General features: G+C 37.5%; 1 protein-coding gene and 1 long non-coding RNA gene across 19 annotated transcripts in view; one reads left to right on the plus strand and one right to left on the minus strand.

Annotated features, from left to right (window-relative positions):
* The window catches only part of LOC111175257 (uncharacterized), a 323,793-nt gene extending 314,531 nt beyond the window's left edge, over positions 1-9,262 (minus strand). Inside the window, exon 1 of one of the 3 annotated variants that reach the window (XR_016388718.1) lies at positions 7,283-9,262. This is a non-coding gene — a long non-coding RNA (uncharacterized LOC111175257). The remainder of the gene's footprint in view (positions 1-7,282) is intronic. The other 2 variants (XR_016388717.1, XR_016388719.1) reach the window with 2 other exon arrangements.
* The window catches only part of SUPT20H (SPT20 homolog, SAGA complex component), a 39,795-nt gene continuing 23,223 nt past the window's right edge, over positions 7,537-24,108 (plus strand). For 3 of the 16 annotated variants that reach the window (XM_030762482.2, XM_030762489.2, XM_030762490.2), the window contains exons 1-10: positions 7,720-7,932; positions 10,096-10,191; positions 13,537-13,572; positions 14,230-14,288; positions 14,762-14,828; positions 17,505-17,634; positions 18,637-18,740; positions 21,160-21,276; positions 21,399-21,452; positions 23,882-24,021. In XM_030762482.2, the coding sequence (XP_030618342.1) occupies positions 10,189-10,191; positions 13,537-13,572; positions 14,230-14,288; positions 14,762-14,828; positions 17,505-17,634; positions 18,637-18,740; positions 21,160-21,276; positions 21,399-21,452; positions 23,882-24,021 (710 nt within the window). In that variant the 5' untranslated portion in view covers positions 7,720-7,932; positions 10,096-10,188. The other 13 variants (XM_030762484.2, XM_030762485.2, XM_030762483.2 and 10 more) reach the window with 10 other exon arrangements.

Consider the following 24,108-nt stretch of genomic DNA (forward strand, 5'->3'; position numbering starts at 1 on the left):
AGAGGGAAGAAGCCTGTCTAAAGTTTAGTTAAGCTGAGTGAACTGTAAGGCCATGTTGATGAAAATAAAGCATTTGGGGACATCAGAGATCAGAAAAACTAATTCCAACTGAGGAATCCCAGAAAGTGTCAGAAGTGATAACATTATATAGCCTAGAAAGCAATATAAGATTCAGCAGAAAAGTTATTGAGGAGGAAAATGCAAAGTAAAATAACATCACTAGAGAGAAACAGAGAGAAAGAAATGATATTTCATGACGAGATAGCTAATAAGACACCAGTGTGTCAAAGGAGTTATTGTGAAAGACTCAGTCTGGAAACATGAGTGGAATCAGACTGCTGAGGGTTACTATCATATTAAGGATGCATAATTTATTTTGTGGACCCTGGGGGCTCAGTGAAAAAATTTAACAGCAGGGATATGACATGATCTGTGTTTTGAAAGTATGTAAAGTAGCTAAGCAAGGAGGAGACAGGCAGTAGAGAAAGCCCTGCCTGTTGGGCCTTCCTGTTGTCACTGTGTGGCCTGCACAGCTGGTAGGTATTTCCAAAAAATGTACAAAAGTACAAAAAAAGAGTATAATGGCCTCCCATTCATCAGCTTCAACAATGACTAATCCATGGCTAATGTTGATTTACGTAAACCCACACCCATTTCCCCCACTCCTGTCCCCATGAATTATTTGGAAGCAAATCTGAAACATATCATTTCATCTATAGACATTTCAGTATTTATCCTTGCAGGATATATCTTTAAAGAATAAAGATTCTTTTAAAAAAACAAGCCACAGTACCATTATCACACCTAAAAAAAATAGCAATAATTCCTTAATATTTTTGGATATGTAATCAGTGTTCAAATTTCTATATTATCTCAAATTTTTATAGTTTGCTTTCAACAATTTCTTCGTTGGTTCTCCCACTCCTCTCTCTTTTCCTTTTGATATATTTGTGAGGAAACACTGTTATGTGTTCTGCAGAGTTTCCTATATTCTGGATCTGGCTGACTGTATCCCTGTAGTGTCATTTAACATGTTCCTTTGTCTTCTTTATTTTTTGTAAATAACTAGTTAGCTACAAAGAGGTGTGACTGGACTTTTTGCTTTTTTGCAAGAGTCCTTTCTAGCTAGTTTCTCTTTCTGTGATGTTAGCAACCAATCAATGACTAGGTAAATTATTTCATTTGGAGTTTCAAAATGGTGAAAATCTGATCCTATTAATTCTGAATTTATTAGCCTTTATTTTTCTTTAAAAAGAAATTTCCACTCATGAATTAACTGAATCCCTTGAGGTACAGTGATTTATAAAAACAGGATAAATGTTTAATTCTCTCTCTTTATTTACCAGTTTCCATTAGTATTAGTAACAGGAGATATATTTATCTATATCTATTATATTGTATACCATGTTAAAATAGCAGAATAAAGCAAAAACCTAAGATATAATGGTTACCAATTGAGGAAGGGAGAAACAGGATGAAGGAACTGGAATAGAAACTAAAATTTCTGAGTTTAATCTTATTTTATAGATTTTACTTGTAACTATACAATTATTTTAAATACTTATAAAAATAAATTATAAAATAATTCCTAAGAACTAAAAAAAGTTTCAATTCCTAAAAACAGAAGCAAAAACAAATATTTCCCTGTATCAAGTTGTTGACATAGCCAACCAGAAAGAAATTATTTTAAACGACTTAAAAAAACTCATAATTTGTATATGCATTTCCAGTAGTATACAGTCTAAGGACAAAAAAACCCTTCAATAAAAACCTTTAAATGTTCCAGTGATTATACTGTCGATGGTAGCATTAGTGTTGTTATTCTGAGATGGTTGCAAATGTTATGTGGGACAAAGCAATCATCATTTTGATGCAGTTGGGGACCAACATTTTCAGTGTGGGAGAAAGGCTATCAGATGTAGGATCAAGAGGTTAAATAAAAATCTTATAGTGCTGAATTTTTTTTTGTATGACAAATCTTGTTTTCTTACCTCCCAACCTTATTAAAGTTTTTATTTAATTAAGCCTAAAAGGCTAATAAAAAAATTAAGGCACTGTTCTAGATAACCGTTTATCCACTAAAGCTTAAACTTTGAAATACATTTTTTGGACATATTAAACATTTATTACAGGTTTGAAGTTGCCTCCTTTTTTTCAAGGAATATAATATATACAGGTAATTGAGTTTGTGTATAAAATTATACTTGGCATATTAATTTAAATAGGATTTAAAATCCTAACAGAATTTTGTTTCTTTTATTTTTTCTTTTTCTTTTATTTACTTATTTACTTGTAAATGCTAATATTTTGTATCTCTAATACACAAAGTCCATTTTTCTTATTCTCATAACTAAAAAAATCACTATTCCATCTAGTGTTATTGTATTAGTTTGCCAGGGCTGTCATAACATACCGCAGACTAGGGGATTTAAACAACAGAAATTAATTTTCTCTGAGTCTGGAGGCTGAAATCCAAGATCAAAATGAGAGCAGGGTTGGTTTTCTCTGAGGCCTCTCTCCTTGGCTTGCAAATAGCCCCTTCTCGCTGTACCTTCACAAGGTCTGTTCTCTGTGTGCTGGCATCCCTAGTGTCTCTCTCTCAATCTGTATCCTAATCTCTTCTTTTAAGGATACCAGTCATATTGAATTAGGGCCCACCCTAACAGCCTCATTTAACTTAATCACCTCTTTAAAGGTCCTATCTTCAAATACAATCACATTTTGAGGTACTAGACATTACCGCTTCTACATATTAATTTGGTGCGGTGGGGGGGTGGTGGCAGCACAATTCAGCCTGTAACAGTTAATAGTAATTCCTTAATATCACATAGCCAATTCACATTCAGTTTTCTTACGGTTTACTACACTATGTATTGGGCAGATTGTATTATCATGCTGTCACTTTAACAAGTTACTCTGTGCCTCTTTATTCAAGTAAACCGGTAGTTAGACCTAGGGGCTTGATTCAATCCAGATTCAATTTCTGTTTTTATGAACATAATTCATAAATAGTAATAATATGAAATACACTACATCAGGAGGCATAGTTTTAAATTGCCAGTCTGATAATTCCAACATCCATGCCATGTCTGGCTGTGATGCTTGTTCTACCTCTTTAAACTGTATTTTTGGCCTTTTAGTATGCCTTGTAATTTTTTCTTGATAGCTAGACATGATGTACTGGATAAAAGGAACTGCTGTAAATAGGCCTTTAGTTATGTGGTGGTAAGGTTTGGGAAAGGGAAGCAGTCTACAATCCTTGGATTAGGTCTCAGTCTTTTAGTGAGCCTGTGTCCCCGAACTGTGAACTTCACAAGTGTTTCTCAGATTCCCCCACCCACAGGTGAGACACATGGCTACAGTGGGCTGGAATTGGGTATCTCCTTTCCCCCAGGTCAGCTAGGCTCTAATAAAACCAGCAGATTAGGCTCTGGTTTACTAGTTTCCCCTGAGGGCAGGCGTTGTTAAAACTACAAAGTGCTCTGGTGTTTTCATCCTACCAGCCTGCCCTGTGGATCACACCTGCCAGCATCTACAACTGCATGAGCCAATTCCTTAAAATGAAGGAATGACTCTAGCCAGAGCAATTAGGCAAGGAAAGGAAATAAAAGGCATCCCAACTGTAAGGAATAAGTAAAACTTCCTCAATTTACAGATGACACGATCCTATATAAAGAAACCCTAGGGCTTCCCTGGTGGCGCAGTGGTTGAGAGTCCGCCTGCCAATGCAGAGGACACGGGGTCTGTGCCCCGGTCCGGGAAGATCCCACATGCTGCGGAGCGGCTGGGCCCGTGATCCATGGCCGCTGAGCCTGTGCGTCCGGAGCCTGTGCTCCGCAACGGGAGAGGCCACAACAATGACAGGCCCGCATGCCACAAAAAAAAAAAAAAAAAAAAAAAAAAAAGAAACCTTAAAGAACACACGCATGCATACCACACACAAGTATTAGCACTAATAAACAAATTTGACAAGTTTTCAGAGTGCAACATCAACACTCAAAAATCAGTTTTTTTAATACATCAACAATGAATAATCCGAAAAGGAAATTAAGTAAAAATTCCATTTATAATTGCATTTACTATGGACTAAATTGTGTTCCCCCAAAATTCATGTTAAAGCCCTATGCCCCAATGTGATTGTTTTTTGGAAAGAGGGCCTAGTATCCTTATAATAAGAGACACCAGAGCTGCCTTTGTCTCCCTCACCACCACATGAGGACACCCGGAGAAGGCAGTTCTCTACAAGCCAGGAAGACAACTCTCACCAGAAACCAGATCTGTCAGCACTGTGATCTTGGACTTCCCAGACTCCAGAACTGTGAGAAAGAAATTTCTGTTGTTTAAGGCACCCAGTCTGTGGGATTTTGTTATAGCATCCTCAAACAGACTAAGATAGCATTCAAAAAAAAAAAAGAAAAGAAATAGAAATAAATTAACTAAGGAGATGAAAGACTTGTACACTGGAAACCACAAATATTGTGAAAAAACATTAAAGAAGACTTAAATAAATGGAAAGACATCATGTTCACAGATTGGAGGACTTAATATTTTAAGATAACAATACTTGTCAAAGAGATCTATTAATTCAATGCAATCCCTATCAAAATCCCAGCTGCCTTTTTTGCAAAAATGAAAAAGCTGATCCTCAAACTCATATAAAATTGCAAGGGATCTGAAGAGCCAAAACAATATTGGAAAAGAACAAAACTGGAGGACTTACACTTCCCAATTTCAAAACTTAGTACAAAGCTACAGTGTGGTGCTGGCATAGGACAGACATAAGATGGACAAAGTAGAAGTAATACTCCAGAAACAAACCCATACATCTACGGCAAATTGATTTCTGACAAGGTTGTCAAGTCCATGCATTGTGGATAAGAATATTCACTTCAACAAATGATTCTGGGACAACATGCAAAGGAATGAAATGGAATGCCTACCACAGAATGTATATAAAAATAAACTCAAAATGGATTAATGACTTAATATAAGAGCTAAAACCATAAAACTCTTAGAAGAATATAGGGGTGAATTCTGTAGAACCAAAACTAAAATGGAGTCACTTATATTGGGGACAAAATGGAGTTGGACAACACAGGTGCATTAAAGAAACACAAAACTTTACCTTACCTAATGTAAGTTGCAGGAATTTACAGCCCTCCTCAGAAATCAGCAGAGGATGCCAGCCAATCCCCAAAGACCAAGTCTGCTCATGCTATCTTTGGACTTCCTTGGTCCCCTGACACAACTACACTGATCCAAATAAGGATCAGCTGAAAAAGCCAAATTACTTCTGCATTTACCCTATACACACTCTTTAGTCTGTGAGCAACTCGGAACTCGTCGCTCCCATAGCCTCAAGTTTCTTGGCTTGCAGGTTGAAATCCTTGTGATAAATTCACTTTCTGCTTTGTGTAAAACGAAGTGCAGAGATGGTTTTCAACAATCCTTATGACCTTGGATTTGGCAATGGATTCTTAAATATGACACCAAAATCACAATCCACAACAGAAAAAAATAGATAAATTAGACTTCATCAAAAATTTAAGTTTGAAAATCAAAAAACATTAGCAAGAAAGTGAAGACAACCTACAGAATGTGAGAAAATATTTGTAAATCATATATCTGATAAGGGTCTAGTATCCAGAATATATAAAGAACTCATAACTTAAACAACAAAAAAACAACCCAATTTAAAAGTGGGCAAAGGACTTGAATAGACATTCTCCAAAGAATATATACAAATGACCAATAAGAACATGAAAAGATTCTCAATGAATATCATTAGCCATCAGGGAACTGCAAATCAAAACCACAATGAGATACCATTTTATACCCGCTAGAATGGCTATGATCAAAAACAAAACAAGACGAAAGTTTTGGTGAGGATGTGGAGAAACTGGAACTGCCATACATTGCTATCAGTATATAAAATGTCTCTGCCACTGTGGAAAACAGTTTATTGACTGCACAAATATTTAAGCACAGAATTACCATATGACCCAGCAGTTCCATTCCTGGGTACTGACAAAGACTCTCTCCTTGACTAAACTTTAGTCAGGCTCCTCTAAGCCCTCTTAGCCTCTACTTTAGTATCGGTCTTGTGGGGTCTGCATCAACCAGTTGTAGTAAGAATCCAGCTAGGTCAGTTTAGAAAGAACCCCTACCCGGGTATCTGATCACCCTCAATATCTGATCGGACTCTTCATGCCCCCACCGTTAATAGCTGATCATCCTGGTCTGCCTTCAGTTAAGAATCCTTTCAAGTCGGTTTGGCCAGAATTTAGCCCTTACACCTGATATTTCCTTTTAGGAAATTTCCATACACTGTTTCCTCGCCCCACCTTGGCTATAAATCCTTACTTGTCTATGCTGTTTTTGTAACTGAACCCAGTTCTATACTAAGGTCTCTTCTCCCTACTGCAATAGTTCCTGAATAAAATCTGGTTTTTTTACCGCTTGAATTACTGTCAGATTCCAGGTTTCTTTAACAGTATATACCAGAAAGAGTTGAGAGCAGGGACTCAAAACAATACTTCGACACAAATATTCATAGCAGCACTATTCACAATAGCTCAAAGGTGTAAACAACCCAAATGTCCATCGCTGGATGTATGAATTAATTGGGGTATATACACACAAATAAGACGCAATATTAGCCATAAAAAAGAATGAAGTCCTGATACTTGCTATAAGGTAGATGAACCTGGAAAACATTATGTTATGTGAATGCAGACAGATGCAAAAAGGTCACATATTCCATTTACGTGAAATACCCAGATTAGGTAGATCCTTAAAGTCTGAAAGCAGTTGGGGTCTGCTAGGGTCTGGGAGAGGGAAGAATAATGTGTAATTGCTTAACAGGGGTGAGGAAATTGTTTTGGAACCAGTATGGTTGGTGGTTGCACGGAACTGTGAATGTACTGAAGCCTACTGAATTGTGTACTTAAAAGTGTTTCATTTCACATTCTGTGAGCTTCACTTCAATAATTTTTTTAAAAGTTTATAACCCAACAACCAAAGTTATTTAAAGGTGCAGAATTACAATCAGACATTGCAATGTGCTCTGGTTACTCCGTTCCTGAATCTTTACAACTCTTCAGTGAGGTGTTTTGTTTCATGGCATTAAATTCATTGGCACTTGATTGATAGACTATCATAGGCTGCAAGGCCTGCACTAGTAAATACAGGAATAGTGTCGTTCCCTTTCATAAGGATGGGCTGAGCAAGGAAAGCTTGTTCCAAGTTTCTTTCACTGTATAAATTAAACAGGGCTCCCTACCTCACAAAGAGCCACACGCTACCTCTCGTTTTACGGACCTGGATGCCGGACCAGCGAAAGCGCTCGTGAGCCTCGCCCCAACACCGGGCCTTAGTCATAAAAGGCATCGCGAGGACCAGTCCCAGGCGAGAGCATCCTGGCGTCGAGTCTCCTGGCCGCGGCCCCGCCTTCCCACCTCTACCGCTTCCGCCCGCGGTCGCCCGCCCAGTGCGCCAATCGGAAGCGCGGGCGCCGTAACAGGCGGTCGGCTGAGCTGTGGCGCCGCGCGGGCAAGGGGGCGTGCGGAGCGAGCGGCGGGCGGGCGCGTAGCCGGCAGCGCGGCGCCGGCGCGTCGCGTTCTGGCCGAGCCAACGGCGATATCCTGAGGCTGCGGCCCGCACAGGTGGGCTGCGGCGGGTGGCCGTGGCGCGCCTGCGGGGGATGGGGTAGGCGCGCGAGATTCGGGGTGGGGTCAGAGGTGAGCGAGCGGCTTCCCGAGTGGCTTTTCGCCGCTTCCGGGGCCCGGAGCCCGAGGCAGGAAGGCGGTATCCCCGGAGACGCGGTGGGCCGGGTCGAGCCAGCTGCCCTCCCGGCGGTCCCTCCGTTGCCCCTCGCGGTGCTGCCAAGCCACGCTTTTCATCTTAGCTTTGACCCTTGGGTTCGAGTTACAGGTATTTCCGGAAACTCGCAAGAATTGCACGTAGCGCTTCTTTGGGGGTGGGGTTCTCGGTGTCCATATTGAATAAAGGTTGTTCGCTGCGCTGTGGAGTTGGGCCGTTTTTCAGGTAAAGTCTGAATTGTAAACAAATGCTTGAGCAGTTGGAGGAGACTCACGTCGATCGAGGAAATCAGTGGGATTGATGGCGACGTTCAGAATTGATTACTGGTCCTCGCCGTGGTTCTCGGGAGTTCAGAAATAAACTTAGCGAATAGCTGCCGCTGGAAGCCATCTCCGATAACCACCACCAGGGAGGGGCTGCGTACAATGAAGTAGGACTCCCAATAGAAAGTGATTAGCACGATTTTCGGAGTCAGATTGAGTACCGTGTACGATGGGTGATAACCATGATGGTAAAAATAGATCAGAATTAAGAAAAAAAATTTTGTTAGTCTGAGCAGAATCGAGGCCTTTAAATGTTTTGCTTTCAAAAATCTAAAAATGGGGCTTCCCTGGTGGCGCAGTGGTTGAGAGTCTGCCTGCCGATGCAGGGGACACGGGTTCGTGCCCCAGTCCGGGAAGATCCCACATGCCGCGGAGCAGCTGGGCCCGTGAGCCATGGCCGCTGAGCCTGCGCGTCCGGAGCCTGTGCTCCGCAACGGGAGAGGCCACAACAGTGAGAGGCCCGCGTACCGCGAAAAAAAAAAAGAAAAAAAAAAAATCTAAAACTGGGTGTTGGATTGAGTGGTCTGGAAGGTTGTAAGATTTAGGAGAAAGAATCTTAATATTAAAAAGAGAGGTCTAAATTCCAGTCTAGTGTGATCATGGGAAAGTCACTAGTTCTGAGAGCCTTATTCTGTAAAATGAAGACGATGATAATTACAATGGTTTTCTTCCAGGGTTCTAGTAAGTTCTGTATACAGTCAGAATGTTTGGTTTGTAAGTGGTTATTGTGTTTTTTAGTACTTAGTTTAAATTCACTAAGCCTTCCTCTCCACCATCCCCCACAATTTAGTGACAAGAGATAGTCGTCATCACATTTCGCCTCTACCTAGTGTATCTTCATCTTTAGATTCAATGGTCAGAAAATTTTCACCGTAAATTCAGCGTAAATCTTTCATGAGCTCTTCTAGAGTAGGATTACTGTCTTATTCGTTTTTTAAATGATTATTCCTGGAACCTGTATGGTGCTTGTCTTTTTTGGTCGTTTGTGGGTTTTTTCCTGTTTTTTCCACCCCCTCCCCTTCTTTTTTCTTCAAACCTGAACTGGCAAAACTTAAGCTTTGGGTTCACCCAAAGCGAACCAAAACAATTTAACACGGAAAATAGTGTTTTCTGTCGCTTAAAGATGTGCTCAGCTGTGTATAGACACAGGGGTGGTTACAAGGAGTTAGGTAAAGAATTAGATTAAAAATAAGCTTTATTTAGCATCACTCTCAGAGCAAACATACTATTTCTGTGGGAAGCAGAGAGGATATAGCAGTCGAGTTAAACTGGCAGCACCTTTGAATCACCTAGGGAGTTCCAAAAATGGTGATCCCTGCACCCTACTCCAGCCCAATTAATGAGACTCTCTGGAGGGTGGAGCATGGGTATCCCACTTTTTAAAGGTTCCCAAGGTTACTTTCTTGTGCAGCCACGATGAGAGCTTGTGTGTTAGAGGAATGAGGTTCTTCAGGAGTGTATCTTGTTTGCTTGAAGAGGGGAAAGGCTGGAAGAATTGGAGCTGCATTGGAAAATGTAGCCTGGGGCATTTGGGGGAATATCATTAGAGGACTTTTATCAGCAGGTATGATGAAATGTATGATTTGTAAAGTGAACGGTGCAGTGACCAAGGCCAGAGGGCAGGCTGTTAAAATAATCCAGAGTAACAATGAAAGCAGCAACTGTGATGATAGAAGAAATTAAAAAACATTCTCTCCTGGGTGTTAAAACATTTTTAAGAAACTGAGTAATGATTTTAGCTTGCAAACTGTATTTTGCCCTACCTAGTTACAGCTTTTCAACAATGAGTGTATAGATTGTCATATAATGAATTTTATTGTTACTAATTATTTTTAAAGGGTCTTAGAAATATATATGCCTCAAATAATTTTCCTTGTTAATTACAAAGTAATCTCATATCTCTTGAGAGCTTTATGTTAATATAAGGGTTGTGTTATTTTTGCTTTTTCAGTACTCTAAGACTGGTTTCTAAAGGTACGGTTTTCACCCCACTTCATCAACGCACATAAGTTTTCTCCTTTTTGGACCTCTATTTTATACCACAATGGTAAGCTACACCTTAGTATGTTAATATTCTTAGAATGTTCTCTTCCTTCATCTCGATAAAGGTATCTGTATGAAACAGAAATATTCTTGTAAGCTGCCCAAGTTACCCTAACAGGGAAATTACTTAGCAATCACATACAAAATTTTCTCTACAAAATAGGGGACTCATCTCTCAGTGTTAAAATCATATCCAGATTACACAGATAATCTATCTGTTCTTATTTTTGTGAAGTATTAAAAAATAATTACTTCTGTCTGCTTTACTATAGTCGAAATCATTGGCAAGAAGGATGGGTATAAATACAAATAGTTTTGGGGGCATAGGTTTCTCATAGTTTAAAGTTCCTCTTAATTTAGATTTTTAAAAAATTTTTAACAACAAATGTAATCTGCTTACTGCAAATAACATTTAAGCAGCATTAGTTTTAAAATTCTAATGGCAGATTTCTACTTACCATTTAGAGTCAGTAAACATACTTAGGGCGGGGCATTTAACTCTTGCCTTTAAAGAATTAAAGACAAAGAAAACAAATCACTTTCTGTTTTAAAGAAACAGCAGCATTTGACAGAGGATAATTGAACATTAACCACCATGTTGGATAAACCTCAGAAAACATATATCTTCTCTTCTTGGGATCTTGCGTGTATACCCTTGCAGTGTTAGAGAAAAGCTATCGCAGTGGGGTTCTGACCTTGCCTTATATTTTGCATTCGTATTAGCCAGTCACTTCCCTCTTAAGTATTTGAACGCAATAGTGAATATAACGATACTAGTGTTTACATATGCAAGTATATCTCACTGGAGCTTTTAAAGTTTTGATATCAGAAGATTAAATATTTACTTGAGAAGACTGGCTATTTGAAATTGTCCTAGAGTATACATTTGATTGTGTTTATTATAATTTTTTGATCTAAACTTACTTGAAGGTTTTATGGCCAAAATAATTAAAAGAACCTTGTGTTTTTGTCAAGAGTATATATTCAGAGTTATGTTTTTATGTTGGAAAATAGTTTATTCTCAAGAATCCCATCTTGAATCCTGGAAAACAGTTTCATTGAAATCTGCCCATAAGATATTTTAATAAATTAAATTGGTATAAATTTATTTTAACAAACTTTTGAAATACTGGCATATTTTAGACTTTTTTACTTAACTCCATTTAGATGCTTGATATGTAAGGGTTCTATTGCTGTTTAAAAAGCCCAGCTAGGGACTTCCCTGGTGGTCCAGAGGTTAAGACTTCGCCTTCCAGTGCAGGGGATATAGGTTTGATCCCTGATCGGGGAGCTAGGAATCCCACATGCCTCGGGACCAAAAAATCAAAACATAAAACAGAAGCAGTACTGTAACAAATTCAATAAAGACTTTAAAAGTGGTCCACATCAAAAAAAAAAAAAAGAGGTACCACAGTGTTCATTGCAGCACAATTTACAATAGCCAGGACATGGAAACAACCTAATTGTCCATCAACAGATGAATGGATAAAGAACTTGGGGCACATATATACAATGGAATATTACTCAGCCATAAAAAGAAACGAAATTGAGTCATTTGTAGTGAGGTGGTTGGACCTAGAGTCTGTCATACAGAGTGAAGTAAGTCAGAAAGAGAAAAACAAATACCATATGCTAACACATATCTATGGAATCTAAAAAAAAATGGTACTGATGAGCCTAGTGACAGGGCAGGAATAAAGACGCAGATGTGGAGAATGGACATGAGGACACAGGGTGGCGGGGGCGGGGGGGGAGAGGGAAGCTGGGGCGAAGTGAGAGTAGCATCGACTTATATACACACTGAATGTAAAATAGCTAGTGGGAAGCAGCAGCATAGCACAAGGAGATCAGCTCGGTGCTCTGTGACCACCTAGAGGGGTGGGATAGGGAGGGTGGAAGGGAGGCTCGAGAGGGAGGGGATATGGGGACATATGTATGCATATGACTGATTCACTGTGCTGTACGACAGAAACTAACACAGTATTGTGAAGCAGTTATACTCCAATAAAGATCTGTTAAATAAAAAGAAAAAAAGCCAACTATTTTTATAATCATATGTATTCTCCGTCCTTAGGACTAGGAGGACAGGGTCTCTTCAACTTTTTCTTGATTTCCAAAGTCTGGCAATATTTATTCTCCATCCTTAGGACTAGGAGGACAGGGTCTCTTCAACTTTTTCTTGATTTCCAAAGTCTGGCAATATTTATTCTCCCTATCCTCTTGGGATTTTGGTGGGTGCTAGGAGCTTTTATTCCATGCACCTTAGTAGATTGAAGTATTGGAGTCTGCAAAATAAAACAAAAATATAGGTTCTTGTAAATAAAAAATGAAAGTTCTTTGCCTCTTAGTGAAATTAAAAATGACTGTCATTGTGAATGAAAAATACTGTAACTCTGTGTGATACCCAAACCACAAAACCAGAAAGAAATCAGTGGTGGTGTATTTGCTTAATTTTTTTTTTAAATCTAGTACTTTTTATTCTTGGGTATCATTACAGAAGAATGCTATACAAATGAGGAAGACAGTTAACCTTCTTATTTCTCCCTCTTGCCTTATAATAAGGGTCTCTAAGAAATCAATGAAGGATGGGGATCTACTAGTAGATCTCGAATTGTACATGTAATAATAATACTATATTTTCATCATTTCTAAGATGCATTTGCTTTTACGTTTTAATTACTGAAGTGATAATGTGCCTACAGTCAGTGACATCTTACAGTTATAATTGGCAGCACGTTTTTCTTAATGTTAAATAATAATTCAGGCATATAACTGATGGTATCTTAAATTCATTAAAACATGCTAAGGATAGCCTTCATTCTATTTTTGCTAGGCACTGACCTAGAAACATTGTATTATAGTTTCTCTGAATAATATTAGGGATTTCTAAGTTGATATTAGGTACCAACATAACAGCCCCCTCGGTTTTCAGGATTCCTAACAGCTTAAGGGATTTTAATCTTTGCTTCACTTTAATTGCATACCTGATGGCCAGTATATTTTCCTGAATGGTGCTCTTAAAATGTTGATGTTTATAAAATGGTAGTAATTACCATATCCAACCCTCAGCCCTGTATCAGCTGCACAAACATGGCCAGAGAAAATCATGGTAGCATTTCTTAACTAATTTGTGGTCATAATCAGGTGCCTGAGACTGCATATATTTTCTTTGTGCTGTATTTTGAGCATACAATGGGGTGGGTGGAGGAGAGAAATAAAGAAAAATGTTAGACCTGTTTTAGAAAATAAAACACATTTAAACACTTAATTAGAAAATGTTATATGTATATTAAATTATGTTTGTGTGAAAATAACTAATATTACCAAATACACTATTTACTTTTTACAGCAACAAGCTTTAGAACTAGCTTTGGATCGTGCGGAGGTGAGGCGTGACTAAGTTACATATTGAAATAGTGTTGTCTTTAATTGACAGAACTCAGTTTTAAGAGATTTTCTTATGTGACTGTCAAAGGAGTACGTTGATATTAGGACGAGTATGCAAATTTTTCTATAAATACATAAAAACTGCCAGATGATGTTTGGATCGTCTGTTACTTAGAATGCTCAGATAATAATGCTGTGGAATAGAAATTGAATAACACAGTGGAATAAACATTTGAACAAGGTCATAGAGTTTCTAAAATTATGTTTCCTGTTTTAACAGATATTCTAACTGCTCAATTAAAGGGGAAAATAGCTCAAATATATAGAGTCCTTGTAATTGGGTGTGCTATGCATATTCTAAACAACCATAAAACATTGAAAATATTGCTAACCTGTGAAATCACAGTGGTGAAACTCTTATGATTTTGCTTATAATATAGTAAGTAAATATTGTGCTAAATTTTAGTGCAGTTTAAATTTCACTTGTTTGTAACATATATTTAGAAATTAAGTAGGTTGCCCTAAAAGGTATGATTTAATATGCATCAGAGACTTGAGTGACTGAACAGCCTTTTTAGCCTTACACGATTTATTAATACAGTTCTTCATGCAGTATGCAAAAGACAAGCTGTTTTCTTAAACTTCTCTTTTGTAGTATGTCATTGAAAGTGCCCGACAGAGACCTCCTAAAAGGAAATATCTATCCAGTGGAAGGTATGAATGCTTAATTAATTGATATCTTAGACTCACAGAAATATGATGATAGCCATCATTTATTTCATTCTTCCTAGACACTGAGCTAGAAATGTTATGTTCTGGGTACTTTGCATATACAGTTGACCCTTGAACAATGTGGGTTTGAACTGTGCAGGTCCACTTATTTGCAGATGCTTTTCAGTAGTAAACACTACTGGACTTCATGGTCAGTGGTTAGTTGAACCTGTCGATGCAGAGGAACCACGGATACAGAGGGCCGACTCTAAGTGATACGAGGATTAACCCCTGTGTTGTGCAAGGGTCAACTGTATTAGAAATTTCTAGGTTGGTGTTAGCTACCATATCCAACCCCACTTCGCCCCTAGTTTTTGGGAAATTGGAGGAAAAATTACAGGAAAATTCAAAATGTTTATTTTATGATTATTATATTAACATTACTTTGTATACTGCCTTTGTTTATTAAATTTTAGAAAATCAATATTTCAAAAACTTTATGACCTATATATTGAAGAATGCGAAAAAGAGCCTGAGGTTAAGGTAAGTATAAATTTTTTATGTTATTACGACTTTTTAAATGTAGTGGAAGAGGGAAATTTGAAGGAATTAGATTTGAATGATTTATATTTTTGTTAGTGAACAAATATCTTTTCTAACCAGACTAGCCAGTTCTGCAGCTAAACCAGAGATCTGGCTAATCTGGCACCTGGCAGAGATCACCTACTTAGGTAGCAGAGGGGGAACCATGTTTGCTGAGTAACAGACTATCTCATTGGGAAGTTAGAAGAAGCAAAGCCACCATATATATTATCTTTTGCATCTTTTTCTTCCTGAGAAGTTATTTGTAGACTGAAGACAGGAGAAAATTAACCTATTTCTTCATGGTGAGTTGCACTGGGAAGTTAAAACTATTACAGGATATGTAGGAAATTTAGAAGTGATAATAAAAGGTGAATTTGGTCAGAAAAATTAGTTTATGCCCAGGTTAACTTAATTCATTTTTATTTAGCATGAAAGTATGGGCAGTAGAAATGTAATAGAAATTGATTTCTTGGTATCTTTTGGACCCTCAGGTCATAAGGGCCTTAAAGGGCTCTACTGAGCTTCTGTTGTCTGTCTTTAAAAATGAATACCTCTTAGGCAAAAAATTAGTGGAATTCCAGTAGTATCTAACCTTTAAAATCTTTAGGAGAAGAATGATTGTGAAACCATGAGTAAATCTTATGGTATGGTTTTCGTAAATTCTATTGAGATATAGTTGACATACAACAAGTTGAGTATGTTTGAAGTATACATTTTATAAGTTTTGACGTGTATTAAAAAAAACAAAATTTGAATAAATTTGAAAATCTAATTGGTTTTATTAAACGATTCATGAATTGGGCAGCATCTCATCTGGCAGAGATACTCTGAGGAGTTGCACAACATGGAAGGCTTTTATTGTAAGGAGGGCAGGACAAGGAAAGAAAATCATCAGCAAGGAAAAAATGAGAGTTCATTGGAGGAAAGTAAAAGTGCCAGAAATGATGGCTTTTTGTTGGCTGAGCTACAGGTGTTTTCCATTGGCTGGGCTGCAGTCCTTTCCCATTCACTGAGCTTGTTGCTGGGAAGAAGAAAGTCTCCCTTCCCCTAGTTGGGGAAGTAAAGGAGTTGCATTTCCTGTTTGGGAGTTGAAGGTAGTTCTCTTCCTGGTGGGATCAGTAATGTCTTCCTGTTTGGGGTAATTGATGATGAGTGGTGGGGCAGAAGAGCTCCCTCTGCAGTCCTTCCCCACTCCAGTTTTAGTTGAGGTTTCCTTTTATTAATTTTCACAGTATACACCCACAAACTGTCACCACAGTCAGTATAATGAGCATATCCATTGCCTCAGAGACAGAACTAAGATAGGAGAGATATATAAATGAAGATGCTAAATTGGGGTTGACAGCCATTGTCCACCAGCCAGATCTGGCCCACAGCATGTTTCTGTAAATGACCTTTTATTGGAATACAGCAGCACCCCTTGATTTATATCTTGTATGTGGCTGATTTTGAGGTAAATAGAGTTGAGTAGTTGTGATACAAACCATATGACCCACAAGACTAAAGTACTGTCTGGTCCTTTAAGAAAGACATTTTCTGACTTCCCATCAATGTGGTTAAAAGTTGCTTTGCTTTGCTTTTTAAAAATTTATTTTCAAAATGCAGTTTTTTTGATTCTATGGTGACTGTAGATCAAGAATTTATAATTTCTTTCTGCATATGACTGTGTATATATATATATGCATGTTAAATATGATACTCAAAATGGATTTGTTTTTCAAATCCATTTTCAAATCCATATTCTATTGACATATCTTTCACAAATAAGATTTGATGAAAGGATTTATTATAGGTGGGTTTCATTTTAAATCATATGCATTTCTAAAATAATAGATTTTGATGTATGTGTGTTAGGTTCCCTGATAGTTTTTTGTTTTTCTTAGCAAAGTGGTTTCTAAGGAGCTGTTAAATTGAATTTACAGAAAATTACTTAAATTACTTACGTCCTTTTAACCAGTTAGATATTTTTGGGTTTAACATTTCAGCTGATTAGAGCTGTTGAACTTGTTTGGATCTAATTTAGGCCATAAAATATTTAAGAAATATACTCTGTAACAGTACAACCAAAGAAAATGCCCCAAATTATTTATGTAGATTTATACTTAATAGAAACTAATTATACATTATAGCATCTTTCTAAAAAATATTTACATTTAATGGTTTTCCTTTTTAAATACTTTTAATATTTGCTACTTGTGTACTCAGGTACATATTTAAGTGTGTTTATTGTTTTATATATAGATCAGTAGTTTTCTTTGTGATATTAATTCATTTACCTAAAACATAGTAATAGATCAAAATTAAGTTTACACAGATGTGGAAGGAGTATCAAAGATTAAGTCAGGGGCTTCCCTGGTGGCGCAGTGGTTGAGAGTCCGCCTGCCGATGCAGGGGACACGGGTTCGTGCCCCAGTCCGGGAAGATCCCACATGCTGCGGAGCGGCTGGGCCCGTGAGCCATGGCCGCTGAGCCTGCGCGTCCGGAGCCTATGCACTGCAGCGGGAGAGGCCACAACAGTGAGAGGCCTGCGTACCACAAAAAAAAAAAAAAGATTAACTCAGGTCTGATTTTTGTTAAATGATTGCATTCTTTGTTATGCTGGATTATTTTCATGAGCTCTGCCTCTTTTTAAAGCAGAAATTAAGAAGAAATGTGAACTTGTTAGAGAAGCTTGTTATGCAGGAGACATTGTCATGTTTAGTGGTCAACCTATACCCAGGAAATGAGGGATATTCTCTGATGCTCAGGGGAAAAAATGGATCAGGTAAGAACTTCCGGAGGGCAGCAGCCACGAAAATCCCTCTGCTAGGTCGGATGTGCTGTCTTTTAGAAGTAGTTTCTTAACCTGCTAAATGATCTGTCCTTCAGATCAGTGATGACTTGATAAAAGAAGACTTTGATTCCAAATTGTTCTCTTTATGATGTTTTGTTAGAATATTAGAAGTTACCTCTAGTGTGATTAGCCTTCTGGAACTTGAGAAGTATTCTGACTGAGGTCTTTGAAGTTAAATTATAAAAGACATAATTTTAAAATACTTGTCAAAGTTTCCTTTCGTTCTGTTGCTATTTATTTAAGATAGCATCAGGTGTTTTAAGGTATGTTTTTCTTCTGTGCTTTGAATATACTTTGAGTCTGAAGCTTTCAAAGTTAAGCAGATTCACTGCCTTTTGAAATGTTTTCAACATTTTATTCCTATTAATGTGAATATGAAAATAGAGTTTTAAAATATAAATACTCTTAGATTTCACTAAAGAGGCATTTAAATTTTGATACAGTGATGAAACTATGAGTTCTACAAGGAACTTACCTAGTTAAGAATTTTTTCTTGTGTTGGTTGTTAATTGTATAACACCAAGAGAATTTGGGTCTATAAGTAGTCATTTTTCAGAAGTGATACCAGATTACCCCTCTGACTTCCAGATTAAATTAAGCACTCTTCAAGGAACTTTTTAGTTAACAGATGTTGGAATTTTATCATATTCTGATTACTATACTGCTGGCTGTGATTTGTACTGTGATTGTTGTGCCAGACGTTTTTCCATAGTATGTTAGGTGTTTCCTCCTTTCTGCTCTAAAACTGTATACAGTTTATCAAGTTTTTTAGCAATATATAAGGTGATTTATTTTTAAGACTTAAATAAAGAAGGACTTTAGGAGAGCTTTTGGCTTTATTCTCTTTATTTTTTATCAGAAGTTACTTAAATTATTACCTAGGCTTTTTGGTGAGGCTGATCACTTTCTGAAATTTTATGTTCTAAAATTAAGATTCTGAGACCATTCGACTGCCTTATGAAGAAGGGGAATTACTTGAATACTTGGATGCAGAAGAATTACCTCCTATTTTGGTTGATCTCCTAGAAAAATCTCAGGTACAAAATTTTTCTCTTTAAAATGTCCTTAGATTTGCTAGATATATGTTGTTTTGTGATGAAGGGTATTTAGTTGTATTCTCACTAGTGCATGGAACATGAAATGAGACATTGTACATAGCTATATGAAAATTGGTTTATTGTGGGATATTTATCCTTTAGGCTCTACTGAAATGTTTAGATTTAGTTGATTCTTCTAAAATTGCTATAACAATTAACTCATCCACTGGAAATCTCCCTATAGCTACAATCAAGAAATTATGAAAGAAACTGCTTACTTTCTTGGCTTTCCAGCCATACTATGGTAGTTTACTGAGGAAAAAGAAGCCATCAGATGGGAACTCCCATTTCCTCCCAGCATCCCTACATCTCTGTCCACACTTTCTGCCTGCCTTCCTGTTAAAATGGATGAAATAAGCTGTTCCTAAGGCATCTTCTCCACTTTATGTTCTGGATCCTTCTCCTGGTCTTGCAACTTTAACCTTCCTCTCTTCTATTATCTATTTTCCTCTCTCTAGTAGATAAAGAATATAAGCATACTGTACCGTCTCTCAGCTTCTAAGAAAATCCTTTCCTGTTCTCATCTTAATTGGTCTCTTAGCAAAGTTCAGTGTAAATAACTACTTCCTCCTTGAAACACCCTTCTTTTGGCTTCAGAGACATCACCTTCCTGGTTTTTCTCTTCCCTCTAGTCTTTCAGTCTTTTTTGCTGTCATCTCTGTTCCCCCATAAATATGTTCAGGGTTCAGTCCTAGGGATTCTGTTCTTTAGTAACACTCTCTCCCTGGATGATCTCAAACAGCTTAATGAGTTTAAAAAAATGACAGTTAATCCCTTGCTTATCTCTATCACAATGACTATCCCACCAAGCTCCAAATATACATATTTACTGGGATATAGATTAGGTTCTTCAGACTTACCATGACAAAACAGAGCTTTTTATTTTTACCTCCCAAACCAGTTCTATTACCAGTCTTTCCAATCTGACAGATAACTATACTCTCACCTTTCACATTCAGTCCACCAGCAAATGTCATCTGTACCTTCAAAATATATGGTCATGACCTTCTATAGTTACCTTCCTGAACTTCCTGTTTTCATTCTAGAACCCTAGAAATCAGTTTTCCACAGACAACCAAATTAAGCTTACAAAACAAAAACAGAAAACAACAACACCACAGTTCCCTGTCTGAAGTTCTCCAGTGTCCCCTCAGTGTACAAAACCCCTGCCTTTCTGTTGGTCTTCACCTCCTGGTTCTTATCCCCACTCACTACACTCCAGCCGTCCGGGACTTCTTTCCATATTAAAACACACCGAGCTTATACCTGTCTTATTCATCTGCTCTTCTGTCTGCTCTTCTCATCTGTCCCAGATGTCTGGCCCTTTATTGTGATTCAGGTCTCAGCTGAAAATTACTCCCTCAGAGAGTTCTGTCTGAGCACACAGTCTAAATTAAGCCCCTCCCTATTTTATTTCCTCTGTAGCTTTCACTGTCTCGTTACCTTGTTTATTTGTTTACATGTTTATTGCCTGTCTTACCACACTGAGCAAGTATCTCACCACTTTATCTATGAAGCTTCTTGATAAAAATGACACACAGTTCACATTGTAGTGTCTCAGTAAATGTTGGTTAAAAAGCATGAGCATAATAATGACTGACAACATGGAGGTCACAGTACCCACTAAAAGTTCTGAATGGTGAAAACACACAATACCATAAGCGATTGTGGCAAGTGATAATTAGCAAGACTTGAGTGACAGATTCTTACCTTTGGACTTAGAAAAGGGATTAAAAAACAGTATCTTTAACAGAGATTATTATTTGAATTAATGTTAGCTTTCTTCCTCTTATTAGTAAAGCCTGTCTTCTGGAAATTTTAGCAGAGCAAATATAGCAGTTGTATCTATAAGCTGAAACTCTGGCATGGTTATTGACAATTTATAATAATGACAGGGTTAGCAGAGTCCAACAGTGAGCCAGTGAGTGTCAAGAAGAAAAGCAGGGACTTCCTGTCCTGGCGGTCCAGTGGTTGAGACTCCATACTCCCAGTGCAGGGGACGCGGGTTCGATCTCTGGTCAGGGAACTAAGATTCCGCAAGCCTCATGGCACGGCCAAAAAAAAAAAGAACAGCGATACCAGTGATCTGTAACATTAACAGTATCCAAATGCCAGATGTCATTCTATTACTAGCAAACAGTTAAACAGTGTTAAACTGCTTCTTGAGTCATGATGAACATAAACAGTTGCTTTTAAAGGGTTTATATGGTGGTAAATCCACCAAGGAATTCCATTTAAGAGTGTGTGAGTGGTCAGAAACATTACATAAGAATGTAAAGAACCTGAAACATTCAATATAAACCCACTTATTTAGGCTTCTGAAAAATGACATCTACTTATATATTTTCACTCAAAACAGGTTAATATTTTTCACTGTGGATGTGTCATAGCAGAAATACGTGACTACAGGCAGTCCAGTAACATGAAATCTCCTGGTTACCAAAGTAGGCACATTCTCTTACGTCCAACAATGCAGGTAAGGAATGTTTAATTAAGAAATATTATTTCAGATTTTATTTGGAGTTTTACTTATTAAATGTCTTCATATGTTTGTATGCCTATACATTAATCTGTTTTTTTAACTTTTATTTCTTCTAGACTTTAATCTGTGATGTACATTCAATAACAAGTGATAACCATAAATGGACCCAGGTTAGTTCTGTTTTTTAATCCCAAACAGTAATATATAGGATGAAACAATATTTACTAAGTTAAGCAAAAGATATTTTCTCCTCATAATTCTATTTATGAGTAAAGTTTGGGATTGATTTATGAGCTTTAGAAGTTAAGGGTCTCTACAAAGATGCAGTAATCCTTCAAGGAACTAAAACAGTTCAGTCCCAGTTGCTTTTAGGGCATAGTATAATAGGGTGAGGCTGACCTCACCCAATTGAAACATAGTTTTGTATCCCCTCTCAAACAGAATGTTTTGTTGTGGATACAAATAGATGCTGATTTTCTGTCATCTAGGATTCTAAAGCAGACCTAGCTCGTCTTGTCTTTTTGCCATCCATACTGGTTGTAGCCCTAGGGGACGTCTCTTACCCGGAGACGTCTCTTATCCGGAGAATAGCCAGTTAGTCCTCCAGTGCTGGCTCAGTATATGTGAGGTGCCCGCTCACAAGAGTGTTCACTTATTTCTCTGTTACTATAAAGAGGTATAGTTAAAGTAAAGAAAATATCAATAATGAGAATTATTCTAGCTGTGAAATATGATTATAAATTAAGATTCAGTTCATCAGTAACTATCAAGTGTTGTGTTGTAGTTTGGGCTGTAATCTTTTTGTTTACAAGAAGGTTAAAAGCTATTAAAAGAATATTCAAAAACAAACTCACTGGTCATCATTGGAGGTTCTTAGGGCATTGATTTCTTACTCTGAAGATTGGTAAATAATGGGAGAGACCAAAGCCTTTATTCTGCCTTTTCAAGGAAAATTCCTTAGAAAAATTTCAGCTAACAAGTGTAAAAGAAATAATAGACTTTTTAAAATGTCATCAACTTGGAAGTCTTAATGAATCTAGATGGCTGTATTTCTTAGATGTGAAAAACGTATAGTCTGACTAAACCGTCTGGTGTAAAAGTGGGATAGTCAATCCTTGTGTTCCTCCTTGCGTGGCGGACGAGAAAGTATACAGTAGTACTGTTGAAGAGCTCTTGTTTAAAAAATAGAACCTTAATTTAAATCAAGCCTCTACATCTAACCAACAGTTTAAAAGTAATTTATGGAGTAAGAGAAACCATTAAATGACATAGATGAGGAAGCAACCAGCCAGACCCAGTTAAATGATACGCTGAGGAAGCAGTTGCTCAAATCCCAACAAATCAGTTGCATGAGAAAAGAAAAAAAGATGGGGGAAGAGGTGATCGTTACAGATTTTTTTTTTTTTAATGTTTGAGAGATAAAAACCGAATACAATGTGTAGGCCAACTAAGAATACACTTTTGAGATAATGGGAATTTATCTAGACTGGATATTAAGAGGTCCTTAGCAGTTAGCAGTGCAGCCTGAAGGATTTTTCAGATGAAATAATACAACATCGAAAATGTATTTAAAATTACTACAGGAAAACAAAGAAAAACAAAAAAAAAAAGAGGGGCGGTTGTTGAATAAAATAGGGTGTTGGTACGTGGGTGTCATTATATTTCTGTTTTGTGTATTTTTGAAAATTTCCATAATAAGTTGAGTAGACATAGTGAAAGAAGCAATGTTTCTTTTGTTTTTTTTTTCTTTTTTCTTTTTTGCGGTACGCGGCCCTCTCACTGTTGTGGCCTCTCCCGTTGTGGAGCACAGGCTCTGGATGCACAGGCTCACGGGCCCAGCTGCTCTGCGGCATGTGGGATCTTCCCAGACCGGGGCACGAACCCGTGTCCCCTGCATCAGCAGGTGGACTCTCAACCACTGCACCACCAGGGAAGCCCACAATGTTTCTTTTTTGAAAAAATTTTTATTCAGCAGTAATTAATTGATTCATTTGACTTTTAAAAAATTGAGTTAATAGCCATTAAAATATTTCAGCGTTTAAGCAAAAAAAAAAAAAGAAAAAAAGGATTCAGTAAAGTAAGTTAAATGATACTGATAAAAAGCCTGTATAAACTTTGGAATTGGTGTATATAGTTTATACAGTATTAGTGGAATCATTTTTATTCTTGTAATGAAGTTAAGCTGAGTATAGAATGGGACTGTTATCTCAATTAGTGAAAGTGCTGTCATCTATCTTGGTCCTGTAAGCTTTGTGGGAACAGAGGATTTTATCTGTTTTCTTCATGATTTATCCACCCCCCCCCCCGCCCCCGGTCTAGAACAGTGTCTTACACATTGTAGGTGCTTAGTAAATATTTGTTGGGCTAATGGATAGGCAGTCTTATAATTTGACCACTTTGTACCAATTACTGAATTTCCATTAGTAGTTTCATTATGCTGTCAAGTTTCTAAAGTTTACACATTTAGTTTGGAGCTTGAAATACTGTATTTTACTGTACTCCTTAGCAGAAATATTCCAAGGAATATCTCTAGATTAAGTGATATGTATGATTTGAAAATCTTAAATCTGGTGTTGATGTATGCTCTTACATATTTCAGGAAGACAAACTTCTGCTTGAGAGCCAACTGATTCTAGCTACAGCTGAACCACTGTGTCTTGATCCTTCTATAGCTGTAACCTGCACTGCAAACAGGCTGCTCTATAACAAGCAAAAGATGAACACGCGCCCAATGAAACGGTAATTACCTTTGTGGAAGGATAAACCAAAAGAGAACTAGAGCGGTAGCTCTAAATTTTGCCATTTATAGTATCTTTTCCCTTTAAA

The sequence above is a fragment of the Delphinapterus leucas genome, chromosome 18, assembly GCF_059928025.1.
Source record: "Delphinapterus leucas isolate spDelLeu-1000000601 "Yukka" chromosome 18, BTC_Dleu_Yukka2, whole genome shotgun sequence".
Taxonomy (NCBI): Eukaryota; Metazoa; Chordata; class Mammalia; order Artiodactyla; family Monodontidae; genus Delphinapterus; species Delphinapterus leucas.